The sequence below is a fragment of the Mastacembelus armatus genome, chromosome 6 (genome assembly GCF_900324485.2).
Source record: "Mastacembelus armatus chromosome 6, fMasArm1.2, whole genome shotgun sequence".
NCBI classification, from domain to species: domain Eukaryota; kingdom Metazoa; phylum Chordata; class Actinopteri; order Synbranchiformes; family Mastacembelidae; genus Mastacembelus; species Mastacembelus armatus.
In genome coordinates, this window is record NC_046638.1 from 5,877,164 (window position 1) to 5,893,914 (window position 16,751).

General features: G+C 39.3%; 1 protein-coding gene across 1 annotated transcript in view; it reads right to left on the bottom strand.

Moving 5' to 3' along the window:
• The window catches only part of kcnq1.2 (potassium voltage-gated channel, KQT-like subfamily, member 1.2), a 130,731-nt gene that overhangs the window by 99,538 nt on the left and 14,442 nt on the right, over positions 1-16,751 (bottom strand). Inside the window, exons 3-13 of the mRNA XM_026311127.1 lie at positions 15,823-15,949; positions 15,566-15,644; positions 15,372-15,468; positions 14,347-14,487; positions 12,121-12,231; positions 11,763-11,858; positions 10,874-11,011; positions 8,449-8,614; positions 5,361-5,387; positions 3,774-3,827; positions 3,345-3,462 (exon numbers count right to left, since the gene is read on the bottom strand). Coding sequence (XP_026166912.1) covers positions 3,345-3,462; positions 3,774-3,827; positions 5,361-5,387; positions 8,449-8,614; positions 10,874-11,011; positions 11,763-11,858; positions 12,121-12,231; positions 14,347-14,487; positions 15,372-15,468; positions 15,566-15,644; positions 15,823-15,949 — 1,154 coding nt within the window. The remainder of the gene's footprint in view (positions 1-3,344; positions 3,463-3,773; positions 3,828-5,360; positions 5,388-8,448; positions 8,615-10,873; positions 11,012-11,762; positions 11,859-12,120; positions 12,232-14,346; positions 14,488-15,371; positions 15,469-15,565; positions 15,645-15,822; positions 15,950-16,751) is intronic.

Sequence of the window (16,751 nt, forward strand, 5' to 3'; positions counted from 1 at the left end):
CTGCACAAAAGACACGGTTGCTCAGGAGAGGGAGGCCCCTACTTGAGGAGGACAGGCTATGATGCATGTGTCTCTGCCTGCTTTCCGTCCTGCAGTGCTGCAGTGGGCTTTCATTGTTTATCTCCAGCTAGCTTGTAAGAGGGGAACTAATTAAGAGGTGCCTGCAGGTGGCCCATGCAGGCTTTTATAGGTCTGAGAGAAGACGAGGAGGAGGAGGAGGACAGAGAACCTGACCATACCCAGCAGGACGAAGGGGCAACTGTCTCAGGTCACAATATGATACAAAACATTACTGATCTGGTGCGGCTACATAGACTACATAAGCAAGGGAAAGATTTGGGGCAAATGGAGAAGCTGAGAGATGAGCTAAAGAATAAAGAATACAGGAAAAAAAAGGGAATCACAGCAAAGAGCAGAGACAGAGAGAGTGAGAGATAGGACACAATCACTGCAATCAGCTAAACAAGGCTTTCCTCTGTTTTGAGTCTAAGACGTGTGCTTGGAAACATTTACTTATTCTCAGAGGGTAAAAGTCAATCTGCTATGGGATGAATTTAAAATCAGGTGCCCTGTTTGAGTTTGTTATGATTTTAGGCAAAGGGTAACCAGCAAATTTAAGGAATTTACATCCTCAAAGAGTTCAGCTGTATACACAAACAGCATCATATCAAACCACTGCGCCACTAGGTTCTCACACATTCTGATGCATGTACACAATCAACGGAAATCAGTGTTTGTCTGAATCTTAACACAATCAAGCTTCATTTACACAGGCTGAAGTAAACAAATAATGATGTGTTTATGGTAAAAAAGGGAAGAACTATGTTGACTGTTGTGGAAGATGAAGTGTTTTTTTTTTCTTTAAGATATTTCAAAGTCCAACAAATAACCATAAGCTGGTGTTAAACAAACAGCTAAGGCAATAATAAGAATTTATCTTTGTGGATGGGAAAAAGAGTTATTGTGTGTGTTTGTGTAGGTGTGGTAGTGTGCGTACTGTATGTTTTGGGTTCACAGAAGCAAAAGACATGATTGCATGTGGACACTGCCCTGCACCACTTCCTCTTCAGAAGCCAAGGCACATCACAGTCAACTGTATTGATGTCTCACTCACATGTGAACAAACACAAACACTCATTTTGGGGGTAGTCTCACTTGAGCAATGCCAGTACTGTCACACAGGAAAAACTAAATAACAGATATAACAAAAATGTAGGAAAAATGCTTTTTGAATAAGTCATTTAAACTGAGGAGAAATCCAGACCTTATAAAACTTACATTAAGTCTAGAAAGTGCACCGATTCCTTAATATGAATTAACAGAACACTGATACAGTGAGGGTGCATGCAAGTTACCTCAGGCAGTATGGGTGGGTCTGGTAGCTGTCTGCAGTAATCCAGATAAGGATGCAAAATGACAGTGCTGTCCTTGGTGGCGTGACACCAGGGACAAAACAAACCAGATGTTATGGGAGTGCCCAGCATGGCCCAAATCTGAGCCTGGCTGTTATAGCTTAGTTATAGGCATGGTAGCCTTATAGTGGATACAAATAGACAAAGTTTATTCCTACAGCTGGAAGACCTGCTCTCACAGACCCTGGTATTAACACTCAGCAGCCTCAGGCATTAACACTAAATCTCACACCCAGATGCAGAAGTAAGCGGTCAGATACACACAAGTTGTAGACATATATAAATCTTTTTAACTTATGATTTAAAGGAACTTGACTTTGAAAAAATAACTATTCTTTTCAACAGCCAAAAAAAAAACATCTGAGAAAATGTAACCACATCACTTTTCTCAGGATCAGCACACATATCAAATTTTCAATGACTAATAGGAGCTTGGGAAGTGGTTAGTTATAGTTTCTATGCCATGTTAAAGTTGACATTTTCCATGGTGTCCCTTGGATCATGCGATAAGATCAGGGCGGATGGAGAGCGGAGAAAAGAAAAACAGAAGAATAGCAGGAGGGCCGCTACAGTACTTGCGGAATTCAAGTACGTTATGAAGGAAGCTATATGGTAACGAGAGACAGAGGTGATGGATAGAGCTGACTGCAGATTGCAGGTCCAGCAAAAGGAGACGAATGCACTTAGAATGCAGTATACAGTTAAAAACATCCATGAACAAACAACAGCCTAAAGACATTTGCACACACACACACACACACACACACACACACAAAGAGCTAGTCTCATTTCCTCTGCTTCAAAAGCACTGACAAGTTACAATAATGTAATAATGAGTGAACGCTGCTTGTTTTTGACATGCAGTTATTGCACATTTAATGTTCTGTGGTTATTGTTTACCTTTTCTGCTTATAACATTATCCCCTCTGATTCTAAGCATGTAGAAAGGAACAAATACAACACAGTATATACAACTGCATATACTGCATGTCCAAACTGCATCTTATAGCAGGCGACTGTTGATGGTGACAACCATCATGTTAATAATGAGAGGAGCAACCATATATGCAACATCAACTACACTGTATGTAACCTACAAAGTCTTTTTTAATCCAATAATCTATTGCAACCTCACACCAGTTTATGGTTTTAGTTCTATGAGGCTTGGTATTATCTGAATGCTCAGCATTTAATCACCTAATCTAATGCTGCATGACTCGGCCGCAGTGGGAAATATACTCAAGCAGTCTCCCACTACTGGGATTTAGCCAAAGGAAAGTGTTGACATGTTGTCTGTGCAAAGTCTTCCCGCTTTGCCTCTATGTGAATGCTTGTAGTAACTAAAACCCATCATTTGTGAGTACTGGCTTCTTGATACTCGTGAAAACAAAATATGAATTAGTAGAGGGAAAAAAAGGTTTCAGCAGTCATAAACAGGCTTTGCTTCTACATGACATCATAGGAAGCAAAGAATCAGAATTACATTTTCACTCACATTAATGAATCTCAGCAAGGACAGAGGACCATCAAAAAACATTTGCAATTCACACAGCAACCAACAGCAGAGATTTCTCAATCCTATGAGGGCATGTGGCGACAAGCTTTAGGTACCTTAACATGTTCTACAGCCTACCGAGAAGGATTTAATTGACATTTCCCCCAAGACTAAAGGGATAATCCCTTTTATAATTCTGTACCTGATATGGCCTTGGCCCTTGAGAGTCTCTTTAACCCTCAAGAGAGTTGAACAAAACAACTTCATTTAGAGAGCAGCTAGATGGGCTCTCTGGTCTCACAAAAGGCCTTTAGGCAATATAACATGCAGGGAAATCAGTATAATATGGATCAGAGAATGGGGGTCAGTGCAGGGTGATGGATGGGAGGGAGATGGGGATTCCAAGACAAGCAAAGGAAAATTATTTTGGGACTTACTGAGTTTTCTCATTCACCACAGGCAGTGGAATGTCCTCACTCATGTAGTCCAGCTCATCGGTCAGGCTGTTGGCACGGGAGATGTCGATGGAGGTGCTACTATCATGATTCTTCTTCACTGCAAAGCACAAAAATAAGAGGTAATATTCCAGATCAGTCTGGAAGTTAAAATTAATGCTGATGTATTAGTTTTCAATTGACTCATTTTGATTGAAAAAAATGTGATCTCTGCAATGTAGAGCGCTAAAGCGACACTATATGCTAAATATTTATACACATATTTTAGCTATGAACTATTTTATATCATAGGTGACAGAATTTTTTGTGTTGAGTAAGTGTTTGAAATTTTATTACAAATGAAAATAAGCTGAGATATATATTTGAGTAAGAGTGAGTAATATAAAAGCAGACAAAGGAACAGAAAGATACCTGGAGAGCTAGGGCAGCTCAGAGTGAAGGATGACCAAGAATGATGAGGAGGGCCTTATGCAAAAATAATTAAAACACGAGAAGAGAAAGAACAGAGAAAGAAAAATGAATAAAGGAAAATTTTTAAATATACACACTATATCAGTGGGTTTGTTCAGTGTGAAACTATTTGATTTCAAAACTCTTAATTAGCATAGATGTTTTAGAAAGGACACACAACAAACCTTCACTTAGCAGAAATTTGTAATTTTATGGTGGAATTATTTTACAGGAAAAAGTATTTAAGTTAAAAAAAAAAAAATTAAAAAAAATCAATCTACATAAGGAAACAGCATAAGTAAGAAGCATACACTGCAGTGCTCCAGTGGCACTGGCTGCAGCTTAAAACAGCAAAAAACAACATGTGATGCAGGGCCTTGACCTGCAGTCAGACTGTCAGAGTTTGACAAGTCTCTCCTCCAAACCACCAGGGCTCCATTGTGATAAAGAATGGTGAGGCAAATCTGTGTCCAAGAACAGAATGCCCATTCCAATTCAAGTAAAAGCCATTCAAACTCTAGTTTTCCATCAAGTTTGTTTAACATCATGCATCCGGAAGCAGAGACAGTGACTAAGAGAGTAACAATGAAGGAGAGAGAGAGAAAGAGAGGTGGAGGGAGAGTGAGGGGTTATCCAAAAAAAATAAAATAAAATACAGAGCCACCTTTAGTTCCAACTTCAGCTCACTGAAGGAGATGTGAACTGGCTTATCGACCATACAAACAGGATAAGGGTTTACTAACAATATGTAGTTTATCTGGCCCATCAGTGCAAACGTGTTTGGACTGAAGAGTATGAGCCAAGGGCAAAGGAAAAAAAAAAAAAAGAGAGAGGTAGAGATACAGATGGAGAGAGAGAGAGGGTGCTGCGATGAGAGACTCTTACAGGCAGTAGTTGTGGCCAGACAGATAAGTGGAGCAGTAAGCCGGACATTGCCTAAACTAAACAATGACTAGTTTATTTCTGACCATTGGAGCTCCTACAATGGCCACTTATCAACTTCACATCCCTCTCCCTTTATTTAGTGTCCTAGTCTAGGTCCTTGTGGTCCCCTGGGCTCCTGACCATTCCTAGCTAGGGCAGCCCTGTCCCTCAGCCAGAGTGTTGGCAGGGCACCCAGGAAAGAAAACAGACCAGCGCAGGACTAGTGTCTGAGTCTCTCTTACTTGGCTCTGGTTTGGTCCGGTTGGGGACAAAGGCCCAGCCAGCCAGCGAGTCTAATTAAAATACTGTCTGAGCCACATTAAAAAGACAGGCTAGCTAATGATTAACACAGAGGAGTTTTTAATAGGAGAAAAAGAAGCACTTAACTAGTATTAGTGGCTGCTGGTTAGACAGCACAGTAATCACACATGCATGTGTTTGTCCTTTTGACAAAGACTTAAGAGTCTGTTTTCTTTCCGCTTGGATATTAGTACAGTATATGTCTTAAAATACAAGATTATGCAATGGAAGGTTGACGGAGCTATCATGAGACCAGAGTGCACCCAGTCCATAGAATCACATTTAATGCACCTCAGTTATAATGGGGAAGGTAAATGGACTCACCTGTTTGTCTGAGCATTCTGGTGATTCCTGCAAAGAAAGGCACAAATATTACTGGGACTGTAACCATGTCTGGAGTATAACCAGTTAGAGCAGATATGACACAGCCTTACAACTACTCAATCGCACTGATTTCTGCTGCTCAATGGAACTGCCTTTTTGCAAAAAACACTTTTTTGTTCATTAGAATATGAGTGAGGTTAATTTGACTAGATACAGCATAAAAAGTATCCAACACAATCAGGGAAGCACAGATAACACTATTATGTCAGATTTTCTGTTAATCCAGCAGTATAGCTAATTTGCAAACTCCATAAATAATCTAACTGCATTACAAAGCAATAGATGATGCAGTTACAGTTAGTCAGCAGGAGCAACAGGATCAATGAGCTGTGGTAACAGCATTTGCTTATCTGTTTGGATTTCTTTAAAGAAATGCAGGAGTTCTTTGTTGAAGCAGCACCGGTTAAAATGAAAATAAAGCAGCAGTGCCTATGTAGACAGTTTGCATTGCAGAGGCCTGTTTTACGGCTTGTTCTAAAGCAAAGATCATACAGTCCCGTGTTGTTTCAACTCAACACATTATCATTAGCAACAGCAGGCTGCAGACATTGGCTTCTTTACATGGTTTTATACTATTCACAGTTTGTCCAACTCTTTTTTCCACTCCACAGTCTCTACCTGCCTGACCTTAGGCAAATAACAAAAACATAAAGGATGATTGGCCTGTTTTAAGCTTTTTATCTTGCTGGTTATCACATAAATGTTACAGATACTAGATCAAATATAATAACAATACATTTTATTTCAAGGCGCCTTTCAAAGTCTCAAGGTCACCTTACAGAGAGAAAAGGGAAGCATACAGCATGAAATACATAAAGTGCATTAAAACAACGATAACAGCAATACATAAACAGAGGGTCAAAATGTAACGGCAAAAGTGTAGAGTATCTAAGAAGTGGGCGATGTACAGTAAAAGTAAATTGAAACACAGAAACCCAGATGACAGAACAACAAATATGAAACAATATGAAACAGGCGGAGGGTAGTAGAACATCACGGGCTGTGTCATAGAACATCATCGGGTGTGTACCATGGCGCAAATATGATTTCTAACTTTCTGGTATCAAAAATTGATTCCCCCCACCCCTAATCTCTGACACACACACATACACACACACACACATTTTCCACTAGAGATATGTTCTCCCTCACTACATAAGATTCACCCAATTAAGTAGGAAACTAAACAGCTTTTCCCCTCATAAGTGGTTGATCTTCCAGTGATGGTCTGCCTTTATATCACTCCAGCTCCTTTTATGACTGCATGCTTTGACAGGAAAAGCTCATAAAGTGCATTTATTAACCTGGAGTCTGGGTCAATTCATTTAATGAGGTTGGCTTTTAACACAGGAAGTCAAACCACCAACCCCTTAACTAATCAGCCATTGATCATAAGCTGTTTGTATAGAACTGCATTTAAAAACATTGCTGCTTTCATTAGGTACATGGGCTGGCAACAATTAGAAAACACAAAAGTCAACTTTTATAATTACTTGGTGACTGGTCAGAAATCAGCACAATCATTCTGGCTCATTTTTATTTCAGCCTCATGGTAAGAACATACAACCTGGCATCAATATTACTAAACTGCAGGAGCGATAAGAAATTTGTATGCGTAACCTTCATAAGCACATATTTGAAAGTTTTTTTTTTACTTAAGCACAGAGCGAGTGTCTGTGGCCAGCAAAGGGGACAAGTGAAGCCGTAAAGAGCTTGTAACCATGACCTCTAATCACCACTGAGACTGAAATGGCTTCCATCTGGCCTTCTGGAGACAACTGGCTGCCATCTTGGCTCTAAGGGGATCAGGATAGAGCCGTTGTTTACTGCGTGAAAAGCCCATAACAATTCCTCCAGTAATGTGCAGTGTCTCCACTGTTTGTATTAACTGAGAGAAGTATGATAATGGCAAAACTAAGAGTCTATGCTAGTAGTCCTGTGAGGTTGTATGTAAACACAGAGATCCTTCAATCTATTCTACATGCTGTCAACATGGTTATATGCTTACAATGTTAACACATGGATGTTTGGTAGCTCCACCATGTTCACTGTGATAAAACCTCTAATTAGCAGTTTAAAAAACATACAGCTTTGGCTATATAAATTAGTTTTGCATGTCTTCAAGCATTAGACAGAAAAATTGTGCCCTCATGATGGCACTACATTAAAGCTTAAGGCATGACTAGTGTTACAATACAATTTTTCATGAGGGTGACATGACTGTCAACACTACAATCAACAGACTGATCTAATGAGAAGACTGAGTTATTATGATTTCCCATTATTTCCTGCCTTGCAGCAGCAGTCACAGTGGTTATTCTAGTTATTGCTTCTATAGAATTAAATTTCACAGAAATTCAAAATAAGGACAACAAGCACTGGCCAAAGGACAAACACAGATGACAGCTAACATGGCAAAATGTGCAATTTATCATGGGTGCATTTGCCCTTTAAATACCCTGAACACAAAAACACAAGACTTTTACTGGAATAATGGATTTCCGAGGCTGTAGCAGCAGCATGAAATCATCTCACAGCCCTCAACACACATTATTTCATCAAACAAAACTGTATTAATAGGAACAGAAAAAAAATGGTTTCATTACTGTAGTAATTCACTTTGTCAGATGTCCACCACAACATGGCCTTCATTGCCAGCTGGCCCTGTTCTGCAAAAATAGCCAACATATCCAAGGTGATTCAATAACACCTTGTTCAAAAACACCTTCATAGAACATGGCACTCTGAGGTGTCAGGTTTTGAATAAAAAATCTGTTATAAAGACGTGAAAAAGGAATTCAGTTTGATCAAGTAGTAATCAAACAAGCCTTTTATATTTCATGACCTCAGCAAGTTGATTTCTCTGGGAGTGAGTTGAAATGAGGCAAAAGATTTTATAGATGTTCACTGGGTTTCTTTGAAACACATGCACAGAACAAAAAATTAGTGAGTGAATGCAAACACTGATATAAGAATTTTTATGCATCACTATACATTACAGTAACACTAGAGCTTTCCAGTGCTTTACCTTCCACTGCCCCCCTTGGCTCTTCCAGGAAAAATGAAACATCTTTCTTCTCACTAGAGTCATCGATGTGATCGTAGGTGATCTGGGGGATTGATAAAGCCCTCTCTGAAGCCACACCCATGGAGCCATTACCTCTGGACTTTGGCCTCCTCTTTGTCCCCTTTTTCTGACAGAAGAAATATCAAACCCATTAATAAACAAAAAGTGTAGCAGGCCTATTATCAGTGATAAATTGTAATCAGAGTCATTGTGATTTACTAAGATGAACCAACTCTTCTATCCATTTTGGAACCAGCTAAAATGATTTAAAAGATTTACAGCTGTTCAGCATATACATCAAATTAATAAATATACATCTAGCATCACCTCAGACATGAAATTTCAGAATCTCATTCCAGTCAAGCATTATTATGCAATTCAACCTAGGTCCTGGCTTTATTATAGTGAGGTAATTTTGTGTAATCAATCTAGTACCTGTCATGTTGTTACAGTACATATCATTTTATTGCCTCTCCAAGGGATTTTTATGTATACATGTATACTGAGCTTTAGGTGTCCATGTTAGGTGGTAAGGATTTTGTCACTAATATTTAAAACAATTATTTGTTTCTTTTTTTTGACTGCCCCTAGTGGTCTAATACAGCCTAACATGTGTATACAAGGTCCATTCAACACATGTGTTTATGTATTTTTTTAATGTATTAGCCAATATTTATTAAAGACTGTTTTTTAACCATCCACTCTAGCGCCTGGAAATGGATTTCTTATGCCACACCACACCCATGGATGAGGGCATATGTTTTCGTTTTTAAATTATACACTTCTGACTTATTGACTTATCTGCCATGGCCAAGCCACCTCCATTATAGAAGCTTTAAAAATGGGTTGCTCTGTATTATAAACTAGTTTTACAATTAGGCTTAGCATAAATCATTTTTACCCCATTTACCACAGTTCCATGTTTTTAATAGGTTTAAGATTTTAACACTATACTTTAGCTGCTGACATAAGCATCAACTATTTAACCCCAGTTTCTCTGAGTGAGCTCATAGATGCACATTATGGAGGTCAATGAGTCACTGGGCCTAAATGGTGCCTTCAGTCCAATTCTTAGACCAACTCAACCACACCAATGTCATGGACGTGGCCTTTATAGAAACTCAATTATTCAGTGGATTAGACTTTGGCATTGACAAGTGGCCAGCAGTTCAATCCAAATACCCAAGGTTTGAATGAGTCATTATGAGAGAGAGAGAGGTGGTGGTGGTGTGTTGTAAAGCTAAAAGTGAAAAGAGAGAAAGATGGATGGGCAGGAGGAAATTGTAACATACACTGAGTTTAAGAGAGAAGATGATACAGGAACAGACTGAAAGAGAAAAACCAAGGCTTGTAGTAATGAGTAAAAGGAAAAAAAGGGTAGAGAGGAAAATTTGCAGAAAGAGAGGAGACAAAAAGAGCAGAAAAGAAAAATAATGAAATAAAGACTGTTAAACAGAGAAGAAACAGGGGAGGAATCGTGAAAGACAGAGAAAGGGGGAGAGAGGAAAATCAGAGAAAGTCACATGCTGAAACAGAAAAGAGCGGAAGCAGGCTTCATTCTCCCCAATACATGTGGGTTCAATGCTACACAAAGATTTTTTTGTTGTTGTTCTACTAGACAAAGGTTTACTCCCATGAGAAAGGCGGTGGTGACATCATCTCAACTGACTGAGTCTTTGTCCAGCAGAGACAAAGACCTCGAGTCATCCCGGCGGAGTCAAGCCTTGTGGGGTGGGGGGATGCTGTGTGTGCAAGTATTTGTGTGTTTTGTGTGCGTTGTGTATCCTTCCACATGCGTGTATGTTTGTGGGAACTTAACTTGCCCTTTTATGTGGTATTGCCAAGGCACAACATAGCTAATATTGTTGTGAAAGGTGAACTGCACAAGGAGACAATACGGTGTGGGCCTGACATATGCAAATCTTCCCTGCAGCAGCGAAGTCTGATGACTTTTTCTGACATTTTTTTTGCAGAGTTCTCAGTGTTCTGTACCTCAGGTTGAAAGAATTGTTTTAAATGTTTAATCAAAAATAAACGAAAAAATCGTCTTATGTGAGAAATACTGTAAGGGCACTGTCATTTCAAAAGGAAGTATCTAAAACAAAGACTGAACAGATAAACTCTCATTTGACTTAGGTCAGAGACTGGGTTTTTCAGAGTGGGGATCACCTTATTGACCGGATCATAGCAAAGAAACAGAAATAGTGGAAGAGAGAGAGTCAAAGAGTAGTCTGGTTGAATTTAAATGAAGGTGTGAATCTTAATTGCACCATATACCTAATATTTAAGGGGTATAGATTAGTGTAAAAAGGAAATAATTAGCCAATATTTAGAGAAAGTTAAACCAATCACAACAATATTAGCCACACAATTCTGATATAATTACCGATATGTTCAGTTTCCGGACATTAGGGCTGGTGGTGTAAGGTTCCAGTGTGGTGACAGCCTCTGGAGTTAAGACGTACATTTTCCATGTAGTAGCAGAGCCATCTGGTTTTTCTGCTGCATAGCATCTCCATAGTGTCTGAGGAGGACAAGTTAAAGCATAGATTTAGTGAACTGCTGTTTGGACTACAGAACTAACTCAGTGATGCAACACTCTCAGAAATAAATTCAGCAATATATGCAAATATCTTTAACAGTTATTGATCATTTTGGGCTTAACATTTCTATATTTATGTGCTATATAAATTTAGTTTTGATTGATGAATAAAATCCATCATTACTTTTTTTTTTATAAAAAGCTTATTCTATTCATGGTAATATTAAGCCAAAACTTGTGACCAACAATTTTGGAATGGGTATTGTCATTGTTTCACCGGTGTCCTGCAGACATTAAGGTGCCTTTGTGTCACAGGAATCTTAACTTTATGTGGTTGTGTCTCTGTGTTTTCAGGGTCACTGTCCTTGTAGTGGTTAGCTTTTGGCACAATGCAGCTTAGCTACTTGTTCCTTCTAGTGATATGACGCTTGGTGTTTCCATGGCTCAAGAGGAATTTCCAGTCAACAAATACTGTTACTTTTTCCTCTGTTCAGTTTTCAATGGTTGATGAAACTTACATTGGCAAAATATGAAAAGCTCAAGTTTTTGCACCTTTCAAAAAATAAAGAATCAGACTAAATAGATTTTGTAGCTATGTTCATGGTCCAAAACCAATTGTGGAATACAGAACATGTGTCTACTGTTAAATTATTGATGGACTGTGAAAACAAGAGATGGACTGTGATGCTATTTCCTGACAGCCAAAATTATTCCATTACATGCTAAAATGTACCTGGATGAGGGAGGCTGCAGCAGGAATCTGCCTGTTAAAGTGTTTTTGTCTCTGCTTCTGTTGAACCTTCAGAGCAAAACCTGAGCCCAGGATACCCTGATCAGGGAGAAATTGGCTGTAATGTACAGTATACTGTAAGAAAATGTATCACATCACAGATGAAACAGTTCAGGTATAGGTTAGGAATGTAGATGCAGAATATCACAAAAACGTTTTATTACATACGTAAACAAGTTCTAAAATTGATTAAGACAAATTGTGCTTCATCACAGAGAGCCTAGACTAAAATGAAAAACAGAAAAAACAGATTTCGATATTGGTTATAAATTAAATTGACTCAGATTAAAATTATATTTACAGCAGGCAGAGCGAAGAAGGAGATGGCGAAGACACTAAAACAGGAGGCAATGGCCTTGCCTATCCACGTTTGAGGAATTTTGTCCCCATAGCCGATGGTGGTGACAGTCACCTAGGGACAGAGAGTGGATGATGTTTCTCTTACTTCCTGTAAGATTTTCATAAGCAGGTTGTAGTGATGTGTGACAGCATGTGACACATGATTTCAGCAAAACTAAAGCGATACTATTTCAGGTTAAAATTGTGTCTGCAGTCAAAACTGGGCACAAGAGTCAGTGTTAGATAGAACCCGCCCGTGCAAATGTTATATTTATGTACAATTTCAATATGTAACAGTTCCCTTACATGTTAAATGTTACAGGTTCAAAAAAAAAAAAAAAAAGTAACTTTATTCTGATATTCCCTTTCATTTTTAATGAAGTGCTGATGAAATGTAAATGTCAGTCATTGCAGTGCTTTCATGCCTAAGCACAGCAGTCTATAAGGGGAGTTAGACAATGAAGAAAAAGTTTATCAGCCGTTCTCCCTTGTTCCACAACAGTCAGCGCTTGCCCAAGGCATTAGATGTTTGTACTCCTCAAAGGGAATAAGATTCCCAACTACTAATCCGCAATAAGAGTAAGAAATTGCCAGGGTGAGGGGGAGAAAACAAATACCTCTTGCATTTGCATGTACACCCAATCTGAAAGGCGAGCCAATTCTGACAAATTCAGAATGCACTTGGCTTACTGTGGGTGTCTATGGTGTATCGCCGCATGAGTCGCCACTGTGAACTAACACAAAGCGGCTGATGTAAGGTGAGATAGTTAAAGGGGCTTTGGGAGTAAAAAAGAAGTAGCGGGAAGAGTGGGTGGGTGGGTGCTGTAGGGCAGGGGGAGTGGTGGGGGATTTAATCCCTCATCCACAAATCCTATGACTAAACAATGTCTCCTGACCATCAGAGAGGAATGGTCTACTAAAAAACACCCTCTCATTTAAACTGTAGGGTGTGTGGCAAAAACCTCTTCATGTCTGAATATGTGCATGAATACAGACATAAATGTAAATCCACATGCCATATGCACTGTGTGATTATTTCAATTTCCATTGTATGTGATACCAACTGTAAAACGGCAGATTTGGAACCATCAGCTTTAATTTTCCTGATCTTCTGATCTCCTGTAGTTAAGGTTGTTAGTATCAAACAACCATCAACAAGTGGGAAGAATAAGAGAAGCAGAAAAGCAGGGGAGGCGGGTGTGAGAGAAGGGGATATGAATCATAGCTCTGGCTCGTCCTCCAGCTGTGCCCCGCACCTGTACATCCGAATGTGGAAGTCATGCAAAGAAAAGGAATACACACTGGGAGAACTAAGCAGTCTCCAATCAGTGAAATCTCATTTCGAGTGCACACACAAACGCTCACAAACCTGAACAAACCAATTGTAATCGCATATCATGACTCTCAAGTTTATATTCTGAGAAAAACAAAAAGGTGCAAATCGCCAACCGCAATTCTTTTCTTGGCTTTGTGAACAGAGCAACACAAATAACAGCTTTTCTTCAGCTTTCCATAGAGCAGTAAGGAGTACTGTGACCCCTCTAACCCTCGTTACATAAAAGGTAGTAATCCCACAATTAAAGTTTTAATTAAGGGAACTGACACTTTATATTGGTGCTCTAAAAGTTCTTTGAGCCAAAGAGCCCAGAGGTGAATGGTTTATTACCGTGTCTTTGTAGCTCGCTGATCCCCTACACAAGGCTGCCATAGGTTTCTCATTACGCTGCACTTTCAATTCAAATGTTTAATTAACTGCTCTGGAAACCTGAGCCTCCGCACAGGCATAGGCAAAACCAGCTCTACGCACGAAAAGCATCAACACACTCGCCTCTGTGTTAAGTGTTGCAGCAACACATAACACATAAGAATCAGTGAGAAGAATTAATAATTGGTGTAACTAGGGTGGTCCATCATCTCCATTTTTCCAGTTACAACTCCACTTTAGAGTGCATTGTACAGATATGTTGTTACAGCTCTTCAGTAATGAGATTTTTTTTTATATGCATGTGATGTGGCCTTTCAAATATGCAAGTTATATAATGGAATTCAAGCATCATGAAAGAATCCCACTATGTGCATTTAAAAATGTGAAAAAACACAAACATAGATAAAATGCTTATAAAATATGAGTAACGGGCTTATATTTGCCACAATAGAAGTACTTCTTTTCCTAGTTTAGCTGCCTTACCACGCCCCACCATAGGGCATCGGCATAGCTGGAAAAGCCTGTCTTGCCCTCTTCATCAACAGCATCCTTCTCCGCCAAGTAGACAAAATAGGAGGAAAAGATCAGGCCCAGGAAGCCAATATACAGGGTAGTGATCAGCTCCTGAAAAACACACCACAATTAGCCAAATATGACAGTATAAAAATGTTGGATGAAAGATTATGCACATACTATATGAAGATTACAGACATTTGTATCTGTGCATAAACCCCACGTAAAATGGGACAAATATGTATTATGAATACAGATGGGGACTTCCAACAAGTCACCAGGAGAATCTCCCAACTGCTAGAGATGGAGATTATGAGCAATGTGATGCAAGTTATTGTCTTTTACAGGGTCAGATGCTATAATGTTGAATGGGATCATCAATGGGTTAAGCATCTAAATACAAAAGTAAATGCAAAAAGTGCCAGAGAGCCCTGTTAGAAGGACCTATTATATATGTCAATTATATTAATAAAAGTAGATGCAGTGAAATGCTTGACCTCTTGACTATGTTTTTGACCAGCATTTCTAAAGCTTATTTTATTATCAAATATAAAAACTGCTAAATGAAACCCAAGCATGAAAGCAAATTGTAATGTAATGCTATTCTGAGCACACATTCTAACATGCTTAGTCTTTTCCACTCCATCGGCTTATTGACACTGCTAAAGGCAAAATATATTTCCACTAAACAGAGCAGATCATTTGATAAAGCAGTCACCTGACAACAAAGATGATGACAAACCACATTAGGCTTATGTTGGATTCATGTTAACATTTATTTTCTTGAACCTTGCACAGATGATCAGTCCTATTTTTCTTACACAGAAACACGAATGTCAGGTTTGACTAAAACCAAAGAGTTCTAGTTTAGGGATTAAGAGGAGAACACTACATCCTATGACTTCATTGTGTAATAGTGCAAAAAAAGAAGAAACAATGAAAAGGGAGAGATGGACAGCAGTCTGGCAGCATCAGCTTTAAGACTTTTAACCCACCTGTCTATGAATAAAGACTACAGATCCCAGCAGCCGCCACGTTCCTCCTTGTCGATCCACATGTAGCATGCGCAGGATTTGGAGGAAACGGATACCCCTGCAACACACACAACCACCTTATCTATCTCATTATCTTTTGATCAGGCTCCTGCTATGAGTAAATAATAACATGCAGCAGGAAATACTCAGTGTACCTGATGGCAGAGGTGGCAAACACTTGGCCATTGGACCCTACACCAAGCACAATGATTGAGGCGATGACCACTATCAAATCTGTGAGAAGGGAAAAACATGATACAGACAGACCAAAGAAAGGATAATTCAGTTACTTGCCATCAAAACATCGTTGGAACCAGTTCAGTTTCAATGAAACACTGTAGCTGTTGATTTACAACAAAAACTCATGACATCCGTTGTATTAAATGGAAACAAAGGAAAATGCCAGGTGCACCTATGATTGATATGGGCTTCCTGATAAAGCGGAGACGTCCTTTGATGCCTGCATATTTGCTGCGACAGCCAGCCGACCACAGCCGGACCACATACTCTGTGCCAAAGAACAACACCAGCACAATCTCCTGTAGAGCACAATGCAAAACACATAGCAAGGGTTAGCTTAACCTTAATACAGGATGAGAGAATTTGGAAGTAGATAAGGTATCATTTCTAAAAGCAGTGATATCACAGTGCCATGCATTAACACTAATCTAAAAGCATTAAGGCTTTTATAATCAATCACCAAGATTTATGATGTGATTACGAGTAGGTAATGACAGGTGTGTGAGATAAAGAGACACTGAGGTGGTCTAGTAGAACCAAGACCACCCAACCACAGACGAGGAAAGACGGAGGTTGATAACGTGACTGATGACAGCTCCCACTGACACACAGTCAATGGCTAAGTGATTGAAGCCAGAAGATGAAATGCCATCACACTGCCATCTAACAGATAAGAAGGCTAAATAGTCAACAGGGGTGTTTGAGAGCTTGTTTGAAATGTAACTCTTTCCACAGTACTCAAAGAATAGTTATCTACACATATCATTTAAAAAATAACAAATGAAAGTTAATTTCGAGTTCCAGTCATGAATCTATACATCTACTGAGATTAATGCTTTTAAAATCTGTTTCACTACGTGCCATTGTGCATTTTTGGCTCTGTCCGTGTGAATTCATTAAGCCTGTTTTACGGAGATCATTTTCTTGGCCACCGTGCATCCATAATATTTAGCCACCATACTGTCTGTTAAAACCTGAGGCCATGTGGGTGGCCATCTCCTTGATTGCTTGAACTGACTGCTCCCTGACCACCCTTTCTATGAAACCTAATACCATGAGCCCTGCTGCAATAACACAGCACCACAGAGCCCCAAAACAATG